Source organism: Malania oleifera, chromosome 5 (assembly GCF_029873635.1).
Source record: "Malania oleifera isolate guangnan ecotype guangnan chromosome 5, ASM2987363v1, whole genome shotgun sequence".
NCBI lineage: Eukaryota > Viridiplantae > Streptophyta > Magnoliopsida > Santalales > Ximeniaceae > Malania > Malania oleifera.
The window spans coordinates 109,219,871-109,237,208 of record NC_080421.1 but is presented as its reverse complement, the minus strand read 5'-3'; the positions used below and the strand labels follow the sequence as shown (position 1 = coordinate 109,237,208).

The following is a 17,338-nucleotide window of genomic DNA, read 5'->3' as shown; positions in this document are numbered from 1 at the left end:
ATATCTGAGAAGAGCTTACTACCATCTTCCTTTCTCTTGAAATATTTTTTGATGCGCAACCACATTGAGTTAGGATGAGGGGAAAACCTCTCCTTGTTACTTAATTCGAATATAAAGAAATTCTTTCGATCCATGACAAGGTTCCTTGTGCAAACAAGGCCTACATATTAAAATCCCTTCGACCGGTGCTTTAGATTCATAACCTTGATATGGTGATCATTTACCATAAAACCTGTTGATTCTATAATCCAAAAATGTTTGATATTTATTTAGTTCTAGTTTTATAAAATAGGCTATGTAAGTCCATAAAATTTTAAAATTTATGACTCTTTGACAAATAGAGTCACTTATGAAATTATATAAAAGGCTTTTTGTCCCTCTCATTACTCAACCAAGTTTTATAGAACTATCATCACTATATCAAATATAAGAGCAAAAAAGAGGAGGAAAATCAAGTAGATTCCACATGAAATATACTTGATCAGAAGGAATAGAAAGAGAGAAGAGGTACTTTCATCAAAACTCAATTCTCTCAATAGAAATATCACAAGGTATACCATGAATTATTTTTCTTTATCCTTACTTGGTTATGTTCATAAAGTATCCTAACAATTCTAATTATGGAAATTTTTTAACAAGATGTATCTAATCCAATAAGATTGAACCTTATTTTATGAACCTACTTAGTTTTTTACTTTGTTTTCCTATTTTATTTGTTATCAATTTTTTCTAATTGTTTATAAGAACAAATATATTGAAATTAACTAACCCTGCTAATAAGAATTAGTAGAAGGTTCATTTACATTATTCGATATCATAAGCAACAAAAAGGGTGATAATTTTTTCAATTACAATTTTCCGTGGATTAGTATAGGACTATGAATTCTTACTACATTATTTTTGCTTATGTGGCTCTGACAACTACACCGTAAAGATAATTCACCACTTTCATTATATTTCTTCATTATTCCAAAATCGTAAAAGCTAAAACAAACCCACAAGTGAAAAAAATTATTCAAAGATAGATTTAACATAAACCTAGAAAACAATTTTTTTTTATGGTAGATTTTAAATCAACTCCTAGAAGAACATTCTTGAAAAAAAAAACATAATAATAATGAAAAATGCAACACTATTCAAGTAAATATATGTATAAGTATATATATATATATATATATTTCTAATTTATACCACAACTATACGATTATAAGGAAAATGTTCTTGTTCTTGCAGCTAATAGTTGAGTATTTGACACAATATCTCCAACTTATGAGCAAAGCATTGATACTAGAAAACATAACTTGAAAAATAAATACAAAGCCTTTTTGCTCTCTCTCTCTCTCTCTCTCTCTCTCTCTCTCTCACACACACACACACAACGCACACACACACACACACAACAACAACAACAATACACAGTTTCTCTCTACCTTTACTTTTTTCCCATTTATCTCTTTTCTCCCTCTTCTGATATAAGTCTATTCTACTTTCTCCCCCCTTTATACAATATTTTATAATTCTTACGATTCCTTTTCTACCATCTTTACGTCACATGGTACCTCTTGTGAAATAGGGAATTATGCTAACACCTCTGATGAAGGTTGGCATAATAAGTCCATTTCATTTACATTCAACCACCTACACATGTATAATTATTTCCCTTACATCTTCATTAGAAGAGGTTTGGCATCCAAAGACATGAAATACCTTTTTGTCATGCGCGACAAGATTCTTTATGTCGCCAGTTACTAGAGGTGCATAACAGATTATCAATAAAGACATTATGTTGTCGATTCTAGCCGGACTCAACAATATTGATTTGACAGTGATTCAGTGGCAAAATTTTAAAGAAAAATCTTCATGCAATTTCTCACTCCTCTTATGAGGTAGCAACCATGATGAAGATAATAGTTGAAAATTCAAAAGGTGAAATTAGATATTGGATGGAGGACATTTGAAAATACATGTTCAATGATACAAGATTCAAAAAACTTGTTGTAGCTTGCCTATAATCCTTCTAAGGGTTTGGTCAAACCATCACCAATAACTATTTTCATCTATATTGGTTCAGTCAACTTGCTCTTTGTTAAGTATACATCAGGGGTCAAGTGTTGATCTCTAAACAACTTCCTCTTGGCCAAAGAGCTACCTATGATGATTTCAACAAGACTTGCAGCATAGGAGGTATTAGAATCTTTTGATAAATATCACCAACTATGAGGATTACAAAAATCTCTTTTTGACTAATTACGCAAAAGAAGATAAAAAGCTCACCATTTATGAAAAATATCAACTTTAATGGCCAATTATGCTTAAAAAGAGGATAATTTCAACCATATAGAGCCCACCATTGATGAAGTTCTAATGATCTTAGAAATAAAGAATATCTCAATGATCACAAAAGCCTTAAGCGAGCTGATTGATTGTGAATGCTTGACTCCCTATGTTAAGATTGGGATGACTAAAGTAAGACTTGAAGAAGATATAGGAATATTCGATGGCATAATTATAGAATTTGGAAAAAATTAATCACTTTTTGCCTTAGCCTAAATAAGGGAAAAAATAATTGACTCTTATCATTGATCCTTAATTAGTGAAATGTCCTCTAAGGCTAACAGACTTAAGGGGCATTTTTTTATAACTTGACCAATCAAGAAACCATACAACTTAGGAAGACAAAGAAGGCATTACATATTTTACGAACAAAGTTTAAAAAATAAATTAATAATAATAATAATAATAATAATAATAATAATAATAATAATAATAATCATTACAACTACTCATTTATAAGAATTAAATATAACTAAATAGAGTAACTATGAATGCATTTTTTGTGTAATTTTTGTACATCCTCTTGGAATATGGTTATAAGGACCCAACCATTAGCCATGTGGCAAAAAAGAAAATTAGAAATCATGCCCCAAAAGTACAATGATATAAGACAAGATTAACATTAGGAAGGCACATGGCTAGTCACATAAGCAAAGCGAATCACTTATTGCTTAGTCGCCTAGCAAATAAAAGAGAAGGTTGCCCAGTCGAAGCAAACCACTTATCCTACCAATCACCATAATTGACTAAAAAGAAGGTTCCTCAAGCGAGGAAAATCACTTACCACCCAACTAGCCAAGAAATTACAAGGAGCCACCCAAGGTTAGACTACAAGAAAGAAGTCAATTATAATAATTAGACTCCTTAATGTTCAAAAACTCTTTAATTTACAACTAATGCATTTATTATTACGATTAATGTCCTGAATTTATGATTTGTGATCGTAAAAATGATGTCAATTGTGTAGACACTTCAATTTTAACTAGGTCACCTCAAAGAAGACCGGTGAAATAAGATTTAACGTTGAGCCCTGAATGACCCTGAGTTTTAAAATTAAGGCCCTCAGCATCCATGATTTCCCAAAAAATAAGTCCTTTCAATTAGTCGAGTTCCCTAAAAATTTTGCCAAAAAAATAGAGTCTCTCAAAATCATTTTAGAGAAATTAAGTCTTCTTGATTCTTGTTTATAATCCTATCATCCCTTGTAGTTGCAAATTAGTCCACTTTAATGGTTCTTTAGTTGAGACCCCCGCAGTAATTTTATTTAGGGTTAAGTCTTGAAATCAGAATTGGAGCTCGCATTTTCAGTCTTGCACCTAATTTCTTTAATTTTTATTTAAATTCTTTATCTTTCAAAGATGTAGTCCTTCTATTTTGATTAGGTTAAAAATTGAGTAGTCTAGTTTAAGATTAGGATTGTTTTGAGTTTTTCAAAATTTCTTCAATCAAGTCCTCTAATTGATCCTAAAAATAAAAAAAAATAAAAACCAAGTTATGTTATCCTTTTTTTTTTGAATGTAGGGATTTGTTAATTAAAGTCTTTCATGTTGGCCTTACAAGGTTTAAAATCTTATTTTGATGATAACAAATCAGATGAACTTAACATATTTGGTTAAGTAATGATGTGACAGGACTCAAACAAAAGAATACAAGGTCAAGTGCTCACAAAGATCAATGAAAGCGTATACTCCAAAGAAAGATGATCAAATGAAACTTAAAGAATATTAAGGCATGGATTCAAAGATAATCTAATAAAGTTTGAAGATTATGAGAGCATGAATGAGAACTTTTTAAAGTATATTGAAACTTGAAGACAAGATGGAGTGAAAGCAAAAATATCATGGAAAACTTCAAAGCTTAGAGTTGTAGGCTTTAAGAAATATGATGTAAGAACTTCATGTTTTAAATATCTTATGAAATATGTTGAAAGCTGTTCTAGGGTTATTCATTGACTTAGAGACCATATTTAAAATCTTGAAAAATGTTTTATAAGAAATTAAAGCAAGAGAGCAAAAAGGATTTTTGAAAACTAAAATGAAAAATCTGAATTTGGTCTGCCCAGACGACTGAGGTGCACCCTCAGAAGACTGAAGATGTACCTCAAAAGACTAAAGTTTTACTTCAGTCTACTGAAGAATTTCTTCAAAAGATTGAAAAATTAGTTTAGTCTACGAAAGATTTTTTTGAAGGAATAGAGAAGAGACAGTACACCCTCAGAATACTGAACCCTCAGTTCAATCGTCTGATATAGGACTTTAGAAGACTGAACACTTCGTTTAGTCGTCTAACCCTATGTCTAGTTCAAATTTTTCAGTGTGTCAAGGAACATCAGAAGACTAAACCTGATACTTCAGTCGTCTGAACACTATTAACGGTTAGAAATTTTAAATATTTTAAATTTCAAATAAAGGTTTCTTGTGCCCCAAAATTTATGAAAAACTTGGGAGATATTCTAAGTAATCTTGGGCAACACGAAATTACTTTTCTAATCTTATAAATACATGGTTCTGCAAATCAAAATACACCAAGAATTGAAAATTTTGTTTCAAAGCTTAAAGCACACTTGCTCTTTCAAAGCTCTCTCTTACTCACTCATTGCAAAATCTGATTTGCTGAGAATACTAAAGTGCTGGTCCATCTTACTCTGATTTCTACTGCTGATACTCATTTGGAGAAGGATATTGGTGAAATCTTACTTGAGTTTCAATCTTATTTTAGTTTAATATTTAAATATTGAAGTATCTAGTGTTTGAAATTGTACTAATTTGCTCTATGTGAGAGTTATATTGTACACAAAGATTATCTCTTGTTTTCTTGTAGTGATTGACGATTCCAGGTTGTTGGATTGTTGGACCGAGCGTGAGGTATCATTTGAAGAGGTATTACTCTAGCCTATTGAAGGAGTGACAGAGCGAGGGTATCGCTTGGAGAGGCGTTGCTCTAGCCTACTGAAGGAGTGTCTAAGCATGGGGTATCGCTTGTAACAGTTTGTTTCACCCGGAAAGGAACGGTATAGTGGAATCCTTAGGTGGTATTAGCCTAAGGCGAGAAAATAGGCTAGGAATAAGCCAAACCTCGTAAAAACGTGGTGTCACTCTCTTTCTTTACTCTCTTTAAATTCCAACATATATTAACTACGTGGTTAAATTTAATTTTTGATCATATACACTACGTGGATTGGATATTAAATAAACTAAAGATTAATTTAATTTTGGGATTTGCGAAAACCGAAAGGAAGTACGTTGATTGATCAATACAAATTGTGGAAACCGTAAGGGAGTACGTTAATAGGTTAACACCCAAGACTCATTAACTGAAAGTTTATTTAAAGTCTAAGTTCTTGGAAGGAGTGTTGAATTTCATATTGTGCATCATTTGAGAAATCAAATCCATCAATACAGGGCTTACATATATTCACGGGGCTGCAAACAAGAAAATATCTTAAATTCTTGTAAAAGCTGAGAATTTCCAAGAAGCTGCATATTATATCTTGATTGGGTATCTTTGGTTGTTTACTTTAAAGTTGTTGATTGGTTCTTAATTGATAGAGTTTTGATTACTTGTGTTGTGTTTTGGTTTGTGGATGGAATAAGTAAATAAGCCTATGTTCTATGATGGTTAAATTAACAAAAGGGTTAAGAATTTATAAAAGGTATTAAAAGAAAATTTTAATAACCTAATTCACCCCTCTCTTGGGACTACACCTCAACTTTCAATTCAAAATGGGTTTTTGATTGAGTTTTAATTTTAGAACCGATTTTGTTTGGGAGTATTAAAGTCATATCCTATTAACTAGCTTGTTTGGTCAAAATGGGTCAACTCTGGAGTCACAATTAAAAAATGCATACATCATTGTTCAGGAAAATGGTCACACATGTACACGTGAGTGTTTAAACATACAAAGAATGTAAAATAAGAGTTACAGATGGAAATACAAGTTACAACAGGTAAATACATGGAAATGAAAACGAAACAATGGTACAAATAAGAGTTGCAGGGCAAAGCAACTCGAGGGTACATCACAACAGAGCGAAAAATAAAATTACAAAAATAAAAATAAAATAACAGATGTCATGCCTTCCATTGCCCTGCTGCCAACTAGGATTTTCCCTCGAATTCACCTGCGCACATGAATGGCATAGTTAGTTAACAAAAATTCAAAAAAATAAAATAAATCAAAAATAAAATTACATGTGCAGAAAAGGGAAATTGGTTAGGAGGAATCATTCCCTTGCCAGTGCATGGAATTCCATTGAGAGGGGTCAAAATTGGGGCCAAAAAAGCACCCTCAGACTCCTTATAAATAGGGAGTCTCACTATAGCAAATACACACAGAAGAAAGCAGTAGCACCTTGCCCAAATTGAGAGAGGAAAGAGTTAGAGAGGGGAAGGTTTTGCCGAGATAGAGAGTGAATCAAAGATAGGGGGTTCTGCTAAATCGAGAGCAGAAAGAAACTCCACACTATACAGTGTGGAGAGCAGATAAAAAACTCTGAATCACTGAGGTTCAGAGACGTGGGAGCAAAGTTGTTGAATTACACTGAGCTGGAACCAAAGAACTAGAACTTGAGAACCAGACCAGAGAGTTAGACTCACGCACAGATAGACACCCACACAGATTTAGAGCAAGAAGGAGCAAAGAAGGAGGAGTGAGAAGGGAAAGGTATAATCTAAGAACCCTCCGACATGTTTCAATTCATGTGTTAATTGTGAAATGAGTGTGAAGTGAATACAGGTACCCTTCCCCTCTATCAAGTTTTGAACTTGAGATCGGACCCGAACCTGTACTCGGGTTCAGGTCTCTCCATACTCACCAGACCCGAACCACAGAATCTGACTAGTCTTCAGGTTTGAACTACCTGAATTGAACCTCCTAAAGAGCCCCTCAAACCCCAACTGTTTTAAACCCCATACTAGTTTTTTTATTAAAAGCCCAAAACCCATTGAAATGTTTTAAAGTCCCCAAGCCTGTTTTAAAGTCTTACCTCAAGCCCATTTGAAACTTTAACCTAACCCATTTTCAAGTTTTAAAACAGAGGCCCATTTGAAACTTTAATCCTTGGAGCACAGTTTCGAATTTTAAAGAGAGCCCATTTTCAATTTTTAAAAACTCAGAGCCCATTTTTAAACTACCCAGGCCAGCTCATTTTTAAAATCTAACCAAACCGGCCCATTTTTAAATAACCAGACCAAGCCCATTCTACCTTTTTAACCAAACCCATTTAACCCAGGCCCATTGAGATATTTCCTGTAATGACCTGCTATTTAATTGGGGGGTTTTTTTTTTATACTATGACATTTAAAATGCTCTGATACCCCAGAGTGTTAAAAGGTTTCTCAAATATACATGTACGACTGTTCCCCAAAATACCCTCAACTGGGCTAGGGCTATACAAAAATACTCCAAAAACATACTCACTATCTACTGACAGGGCAGTACTGAAGCCCCTCTATCTGCAAGCCTGATTTGCTCGCCTACCTAGATCATCTGAAAAATATTAAAGCAATGGGATGAGTCAACGCTCAGTAAGACAAAATATGCTATTGCTAGTGTGTGGCAAATGAGTTACAATACTATGGAAATCTGTTGCTACAAAAAAATAATGTTTAACTGAACCTATAAATACAGTACAAGTAATAGAAAACACCCTCATTTTCATGTGGTTTAACATATCTTTATTTTAAGTTTCTACTCAAAATACTTCTAATATAAATAAGTATACTTTATGTCTCTGTAAATCTATATATACATAATAGTAACTGAAAACTTCCCTGTGGATAATTGTGTGTCATGATTTAACCCTTCATGACAGGGTTATGCAGCCCGTAGGCGGGATCTACCCTAGCTGGCCGACCAGGGTAAACCACTATACTCCCTCAGTCTAATCTGCCCTCCTCAACCCATATCTGATGGGGAGCCTGTCCACGTCATGGCACTATAAGATCGACCTACTACCACGTATTATCTGAATAGGTGGTTGCACTCTGAACTGAATATCTGTAGCTACAGTACCATGCTCTGCTGTATGGTTCAAAAGGGTCTGATACTATATAATATATTTTTACATACAACTAAATGTTTTACCATGATTCTTTAATAACTATATTAACCATGACATTGTAATAAATTGTAATTGTATCATTCGTATTTCTGAACTAAACTGTAATTTGTAAGTCATGGTACTGAAAACTGTATAATCATGGTATTGAAAATGGTATATTCATGGTAACTATATAATCATGGTACTATAAAATGTGTAATCATGGTACTGTAAACTGTATAATCATGGTATTGTTAACTATATAATCATGGTATTCTATAATTACTATAAAACATAACCACTGGCTATTTATTCTGTAAAACATATCCTGAAAATACTGTAAACCATGTTTCTTTACTATACCCCTATTCTCAAGCCACATTAAACATATTATATATAAATGATAAACTGTATAAATTTCTATCGTGAATAATCATCTGATAAAAACGTAGGATTTATACTGAAACATAGTAAAATTTCCTAACATAGCATATTTCCCTTACCTGACTCCTACTAAAATCCCCTACTGAGGTGAGTCCTACACCCGCAGGGTTTCCTACTCGACATCCTGAAAATAATTTTTTCCAGAACAAAATTTCACTATTTCTACGTCTACAGGATTTTCTACAACTTCTAGAAAGTCAAATTCTGAATGAAAGACCTTACCCTGGATTTGGGATGAATTCTAACTTTGTCCCACCGACGATCCGCTCCGGTAGACTTGCAGAGAACTCCGCCAGGAGCATCGTAGTGGCCTCAAATCATCGATCCGGCGACTGACGGGCCCAAAATTGAAGAGAAAAGATGGAGGAGTCGTAGGGGTAGAGAGAGGGAGAGAGAGACTGCGGCAAATTTTTGCGATTAAAATTAGTTTAGGACTATTTATATTGCGGGATTCGTCAATGGGCCACGTCACCTTGTTGACGAGTCTTGTAAAAAGTTCGTCGACGAACCTACACCTTCGTCAACGAATTTCAGACTTCTCAAAATCCTCTCTCGGTATCTTCTCGTCAACGAGATGGGACCTCGTCGATGAGATCCTGAAGTACCCTCGTCGATGAAACCCCTATGTTCATCGACGAGGCCTGGGAAATTTTCTTAGAATTCTCACCTCCAAAATGCAATGTCGTCGACTACCTCCTTCTATTACCGATTCCATTTCCCTCCCTCTTTATTATTTAAATACCATTTATTATTCGATTCGTTACATTCTCCCCTCCTTATAAAATTTCGTCCTTGAAATTTACTATTCATAAAACTCATCATCCCTTAAAAGCAAAATACTCTACTTATTTTATTACCTGCCCTCACTTATGGCGGAGGAATACCATGGTTACATGGGTAGTTCTGGGAGATTACAACTATAAAAGAAAATTCTCCTAAAACCAAAATACTACCTATCCTATACTCTATATTACAGTTACACTATACCGAACAAAAGAAAATTACTATCCTATAATATACATTATCATTATAACTTCTCAGAACAAGTGGGGATACTTTCGTCTAATCTCATCTTCAAGATCCCACAAGGCTTCCTCAATCGCGTGATTTCTCCACAGAACTTTTACTTACGGTATCTTTTTATTGTGTAATTCCTGACCTTTTTTGTCTAAGATCTGAACTGGAGCTTCCTCATATGCTAGATCACCCCTGAGTTCCAAGTTTGCATAGCTGATGATATGGGAAGGATTGGGGACGTATTTCCTTAACCTAGAAACATGAAACACGTCATGAATCCTGGATAGAGATGGTGGTAAAGCCAGCCGATAGACAATTGACCCAATTTTCTCGAGTATCTCGAATGGGCCAATGAACCTAGGGCTCAACTTACCTTTCTTCCCAAATCTCATGATCCCCTTCAATGGTGCTATTTTCAAGAAAACATGCTCACCTACTTCAAATTCTAGTTTCCGACGGTGAGTATTTGGGTAGCTTTTCTTCTGACTCTATGCTGCATTGATCCTGTCTCGAATAAGTCGGACTTTATCATACGCCTGTTGTACTATTTCTAGCCCCACAACTCACCTCTCACCTAGCTCACTCCAATATAAAGGGGAACGACACTTCCTACCATAAAGTGTCTCATAAGGAGCCATACCTATGCTTGCCTGATAGCTATTGTTGTAAGCAAATTCCACCAATGGCATTTACTGAGTCCAGCTTACCCCAAAATCTAAAACACACGCTCGCAACATATCCTCGATTACCTGAATGGTCCTCTCTGTCTGACCATCAGTCTGAGGATGGAAAGCGGTGCTGAATGCTAGCTGAGTCCTCAATGCCTCCTGTAAGCTTCTCCAGAATTGCGATATAAAACGTGGATCACAGTTTGAGACTATGGATACTAGCACTCCATGGGGTCAAACAATCTCATGTATGTAAATCTCTGCTAACCTATTCATAGGGTAGCTAATCTTAATAGGCAGAAAGTGTGCTGTCTTCGTCAACCTATCAACTATTACCCAGATGACATTCTGACCATGCGGCGCCGACGGTAGCCCCGTAACAAAATCCATGGATACGTGGTCCCACTTCCTTTCAGGAATGAAAAGTGGTTGCAACTGTCCTGCCGGCCTTTGGTGCTCAGCTTTAACCTGCTGACACGTCAAACACTGCTGCACAAACTCTGCTATCTCCTTCTTCATACCACTCCACCAGAAATACTCTCGCAGATCCCTATACATTTTCGTGCTTCCAAGATGGACAGTGTATAGAGATCTATGTGCCTCTTCTAGAATCATCCTCCTAATACTGTCATCTGCAGGCACACATAATCTGGTGCGATATCTTAGAGCCCCATCATCAAAAATGCTGAATTCTTCTCCCTGACCATCCTGTATTCTGGTAATCACTTCTGCCAATTCTGGATCATCCCTCTAAGCATCTTTAATCTTTTCATATAATGCCGGTTGTACAACCAGATTGGCAATAAGCGCCTAAGGATCATCCTCCACTAATTCCACACCGAGTCTTTCTAAGTCCATCTGAATCGGGTGCTGAATAACTACATCTAGCTGTGCTTTATTTTCTAATTTACGGCTCAGTGCATCAGCTACCACATTTGCTTTACTTGGGTGGTAACTGATGGTGCAATCATAATCCTTAATGAGTTCTAACCATCTCCTCTGGCACATATTCAACTCTTTCTGTGTAAAGAAGTACTTTAGGCTCTTGTGATCTGAAAATATTTCACATTTCTCACCATATAAGTAATGTCTCCAGATCTTCAGTGCATGTACAACCACAACCAATTCCAAATCATGAGTAGGATAGTTCTTTTCATATTCTTTCAACTGCTTGGACACATATGCCACCACCCTACCATGTTGCATCAATACACAACCGAGCCTTTTCAAAGATGCGTCACTGTAGATAACATAACCATCACCTCCCAATGGAATTGTCAGTACCGGTGTAGTGACGAGCCTCTGCTTTAATTCCTGAAAGCTCTGCTCGCACTCTTCATCCCACACAAATCTGGAATTCTTCTTAGTCAAATGCGTGAGAGGTCCTTATAAAGTTGAAAACCCCTCAATGAATCGTCAGTAATAACCTGTTAGTCCTAAGAAACTTTTGACTTCCTATACGTTCTTCAGCCTGGCCCAATTCACCACCGCGTCAATCTTGCTAGGATCTACTGAAATACCATTTTCTGAGATCACGTGGCCTAAAAATGCAACTTGCTCAAGCTAGAACTCACACTTACAAAACTTGGCGTTAAGCTTCTCCTCCCTGAGTGTCTACAACACCAGCCTCAAATGCACCTCATGATCCTCAAAACTCCTCGAGTACACCAATATATCATCAATGAAAACTACTACAAACTGATCTAAATACTGGTGAAAAACTCTATTCATCAAGTTTGTGAACACAACTGGGGCATTTGTCAGACCAAACGGCATAACGAGGAATTCATAGTGCCTGTACCTAGTCCTGAAGGCTTTCTTCGCAACGTCCTCTACTTTCACTCATACTTGATGATACCCTGATCTAAGGTCGATCTTGGAATACACCCGTGTATCCTAGAGCTGATCAAATAGATCGTCGATATAGGGTAGAGGATATTTATTCTAAATAGCAACCTTGTTTATCTCCCTGTAATCAATACACATCCTCATAGACCTGTGTTTCTTTTTTACGAATAACACTGGAGCTTCCCATGGCGATACACTGGGATGTATAAACCCCTTATTCAAAAAATCCTGCAACTGCTTCTTTAATTCTCTCAATTCAACTGGAACCATACAATAGGGAACCTTAGCGATCGGTGTAGTCCCTGGAGGTAAATCTATAGGAAAATCCACCTCGCGCACAGGAGGCAATCCAGGTAACTCCTCTGAAAAAATATTTGGAAATTCTTGTACTACTAGAGTGCTGTCAATCTTCAATTCATTTTTAGATACTTCTTTCACAAATGCTATAAACCCCTGACCTCCGTCCAAGAGTAATCCACTCGCCTACACGACTAACACCATCTGCGATGGAGCACGCACCCACAAACCAACGAATCTGAATTCCTACTCTCTAGGGGGTCTGAAAATTACTTCTTTCTGACGACAATCAATGCTGGCATGATTAGCAGCCAACCAGTCCATACCCAATATTATATCAAACCCGCACATCTTAAACACAATCAGGTCCACTAGTAGCACTCTCCCGTGCATTTCTATAGGATAGTCCCTGAGCACCCTTTTACATCGCAACACTGACCCTGACAGTGTAGCTACCAATAATTCTATATCTAATGACGAGGTCTCACGTCCAGATAATTTAACATAGGATGCAAATACAAAAGAATGAGTGGCACCCGAATCAAATAAGACAATAACGGAATGCGATAAAACAATAAATGTACCTATCACCACATCCGTAGCAGCCTCTGCATCACCCGGTGTCAGCGCGTAAACCCTTACCGGGGCTACATTCCTCTGCAAACCTCCATGAGGTGCTTGATATCCTCCTTGATAGGGCCTGGGAGCTGGGACCTGATTTGGCTGACCTGGGCATTCGCGTACCACGTGATCGGGTCTTCCGCAGCGATAACATACCCCTATACCTATCCGGCACTCCCCCAAATGATGTCTCCCACACGTCTGACATACTGGGTAAGTCAGCGTACCCTAATACCCACGAAGTCCTATCAACTGCCTCTGATCTCCCTTAACATGACCTCCTCTCCATGGACCCCTACTGGAGTCTGTCTGAAAGCCCTGAGGCGCAGGCCTCTTCCTCTAACTCTGAGCCGCTATACCCCTTTGTATACCACTCTTGATGATCGCAGCTCTGTCTACAACCTCTGTAAATGTCTGAACTCTGAAGCCAATCACCTGCTCAAATAAATTCTGCCTTAGTCCCTCCTCAAACTTCCTTACCTTTTTCTCTTCATTAGGGGCTAAATGCGGAGCAAAACGCGACAACTCGATAAATCAAGCCGCGTACTAGGATACAGTCATCTGCCCCTATACCAGATGCACAAACTCCACTGCCTTCGCGCTCCGAATGATCGTAGGGAAATACCGCTCAAATAACAGCTCCTTGAATTGGTCCCATGTCACTGGAATTGGAACCAGTCTCTGCTCCTCTATCAAACGCGCTGATCTCCACTGGCGCTTCGCCTCCCCAATCAGTTTGAACGCCGCAAACACCACCTTCTGCTCATCTGTGCAAGGAAGCACAAACAACGTCTCTTCAATGTCCTAGACCCAATTTTCAACTACAATCAGGTCATCTCCTCTAGTGAATGATGAGGGCTTCATCCTCGTAAATTGCTCAATCAAACAACCACGCTCCTCCGAGCTCCTGGCCATCTCAACCATCACCTGCTGAGTGACACTGCGCAGCACAACATCTGTATCTCCTCCACTTATGCTAGAAGGTCTTGGCCTATTCTCCCCAGCATTCATGTTACTGCTTCCTGGGTCCATCCTGAAATAGGAAACACACTTAAGCAACTTATCTCCTATACAGACCTATCCTATACCAATTCAAAATTAATTACCTTTCCTAACCTTAACTCAATATCCAGTTTTGTTATTTAGACACATGACCCGACAATAGTTTACTATGGTTTTCCTGAAATTGTCACCCCAGAAAAAACACAGAAACCACCACGGTAATTCTGTACCCAGACCACAAAACAAACCTCAAATTCTTTCCTATACTCTGGTATTGCTTCCGCTGCACTCTAAAGTCTACAGTACCTAGTAACCTAGGCTCTGATACCAAACTATAATGACCTGCTATTTAACTGGGTTTTTTTTATACTATGACATTTAAAATGCTCTGATACCACACTGGATTAAACTTAATCATCAACCTAAGCAGCGAGAAGCGGAAATCTAATAAACATAACCATATATAATTACATACAATACCAGAATGCTAAAAGGTTTCTCAAATATATATGTATGACTGTTCCCCAAAATACTTTCAACTGGGCTAGGGTTATACAAAAATACTCCAAAAACATACTCACTATCTACTGACAGGGCAGTACTGAAGCCCCTCTATCTGCGAGTCTATTTTGCTCGCCTACCTGGATCACCTGAAAAATATTAAAGTAATGGGATGAGTCAACGCTCAGTAAGACAAAATATGTTATTGCTAGTGTATGGAAAATGAGTTACAATACTATGGAAATCTGTTGCTATAAAAAAATCATGTTTAATTGAACCTGTAAATACAGTACAAGTAATAGAAACCACCCCCATTTTCATGTTGCTTAATATATCTATATTTAAAGTTTCTACTAAAAATACTTCTAATATAAATAAGTATACTTTCTGTCTCTGTAAATCTATATATACATAATAGTAACTAAAAACTTCCCCGTGGATAACTATGTGTCTTGATTTAACCCTTCATGACAGGATTGTGTAGCCCGTAGACGGGATCTACCCTGACTGGCCGACTAGGGTCCACTATACTCCCTCGGTCTGATCTGCCCTCCTTAACCCATATCTGATGGGGAGCCTGCCCATGTCAGGGCACTATAAGATCGACCTACTACCACGTATTATCTGAATAGGTGGTTGCACTCTGAACTGAATATTTGTAGCTACGGTACCATGCTCTGTTGTATGGTTCAACAGGGTCTAATACTATATAATATATTTCTATATACAACTAACTGTTTTACCATGATTCTATAATAATTGTATTAACTATGACATTGTAATAAACTGTAATTGTATCATCTGTATTTCTGAACTAAACTGTAATCTGTAAGTCATGGTACTGAAAACTATATAATCATGGTACTAAAAACTGTATATTCATGGTACTAAAAACTATATAATTATGGTGCTGTAAACTGTATAATCATGGTACTCTAAACTGTATAATCATGGTACTGTAAACTATATAATCATGGTATTCTATAATTACTATAAAACATAACCACTGGCTGTTTATTCTGTAAAACATATCTTGAAAATACTGTAAAACATGTTTCTTTACTATACCCCTATTCTCAAGTCACATTAAACATATTATATATAAATGATAAATTGTATAAATTTCTATCGTGAATAATCATCTAATAAAAACGTAGGGTTTATACTGAAACATAGTAAAATTGTCTAGCATAGCATATTTCCCTTACGTGACTCCTGCTAAAATCCCCTACTGAGGCGGGTCCTACATCCACAGGGTTTCCTACTCGACATCCTGAAAATAATTTTCGTCAGAACAAAATGTCATTATTTCTACGTCTACAGCATTTTCTACAACTTCTAGAAAGACAAATTCCGAATGAAAGACCTTACCTTGAATTTGGTATGAATTCTAACTTTGTCCCACCCACGATCCGCTCCGGCAAACTTGCAAAGAACTCTGCCAAGAGCGTCATGGTGGCCTCAGATCGTCGATCCGGCGACTAACGGGCCCGAAATCGAAGAGAAAAGAGGGTGGAGCCATAGGGGTAGAGAGAGGGAGAGAGATATTGCTAAAAAATTTTTCAATTAAAATCAGTTTAGGACTATTTATACTGCGGGATTTGTGGACGGGCCACGTCACCTCGTCGACAAGTCCCGTAGAAAGTTTGTCGATGAACCTACACCTTCGTCGACGAATTTCATACTTCTCAAAATCCTCTCTCAGTATCTTCTCGTCGATGAGATGGGACCTCGTCTACGAGATCCTGAAGTACCCTCGTCAATGAAACCCCTGTGTTCGTCGACGAGGCCTGGAAAATTTTCTTAGAATTCTCACCTCCAAAATACAATGTCGTTAACTACCTCCTTCTGTTACCGATTCCATTTCCCTCCCTCTTTATTATTTAAATACCATTTATTATTCGAGTCATTACATTTCCACTTAAGCCCAACATTTGCACCAAACCCTTTGCACATGACACCCAAGTTTAACTCAGGCTTAACTTAGTTCACTCGACTCCACAGGTTATTTCGTGTGAGTCAACTCGGGTGTAACTCACTAGGTTAAAGACGAGTTAACTAGTCTTCACCCCTAACCCTAAAACCTAACCCTAAACCTGCAACTCCATACACAAGAAAAACAGTATGCAATACACTCATACACCCTTACATCAACAGCGTCATGCAGAGATCATTAACCTAGCCAATATTCACAACACCTAGAACTCTCGCATACATACCAACTTTCAAAAATGAAAAAAAAAAAAAAAAAATTAAATAAGAAGAAAAGGGAAGGAAACTTATCTTCTTCGAGTTGTTTTCAGAGTTTCAAGGAACTCCCTTTCTGAGATTTGCATCAGTCTCCTCCCTCAGAGCTTTGAAATCCCACTGAAAGGCTCCGCTTTTGTTCAATCTAGCTCGAAGAAGGAGAGAGGGAGGTGTTCTAGCAATGCTTTGGAGGGGTCTGAGAGAGAGGATTTGCAGGGGTGAGTATTAGGGAGAGTTGGAGAGCTAGAAGTTTAGGACCGAAATCTAAAACTTCTAAGAGTTCATTTAGGAGAAGCTTAAGAGTGTAAGGAGTGGAGT

The 17,338-nt window shown here is 37.1% G+C and overlaps 1 protein-coding gene across 1 annotated transcript in view; it reads right to left on the bottom strand.

The window, feature by feature from the left end:
* LOC131156118 (exopolygalacturonase-like) overlaps positions 1 to 14,302 on the bottom strand; it is a 46,078-nt gene extending 31,776 nt beyond the window's left edge. The window contains exons 1-2 of the mRNA XM_058109566.1: positions 14,222 to 14,302; positions 13,844 to 14,074 (exon numbers count right to left, since the gene is read on the bottom strand). Of these exons, the coding sequence (XP_057965549.1) occupies positions 13,844 to 14,074; positions 14,222 to 14,302 (312 nt within the window). The remainder of the gene's footprint in view (positions 1 to 13,843; positions 14,075 to 14,221) is intronic.
* Between the last annotated feature and the right edge of the window lie 3,036 nt (positions 14,303 to 17,338).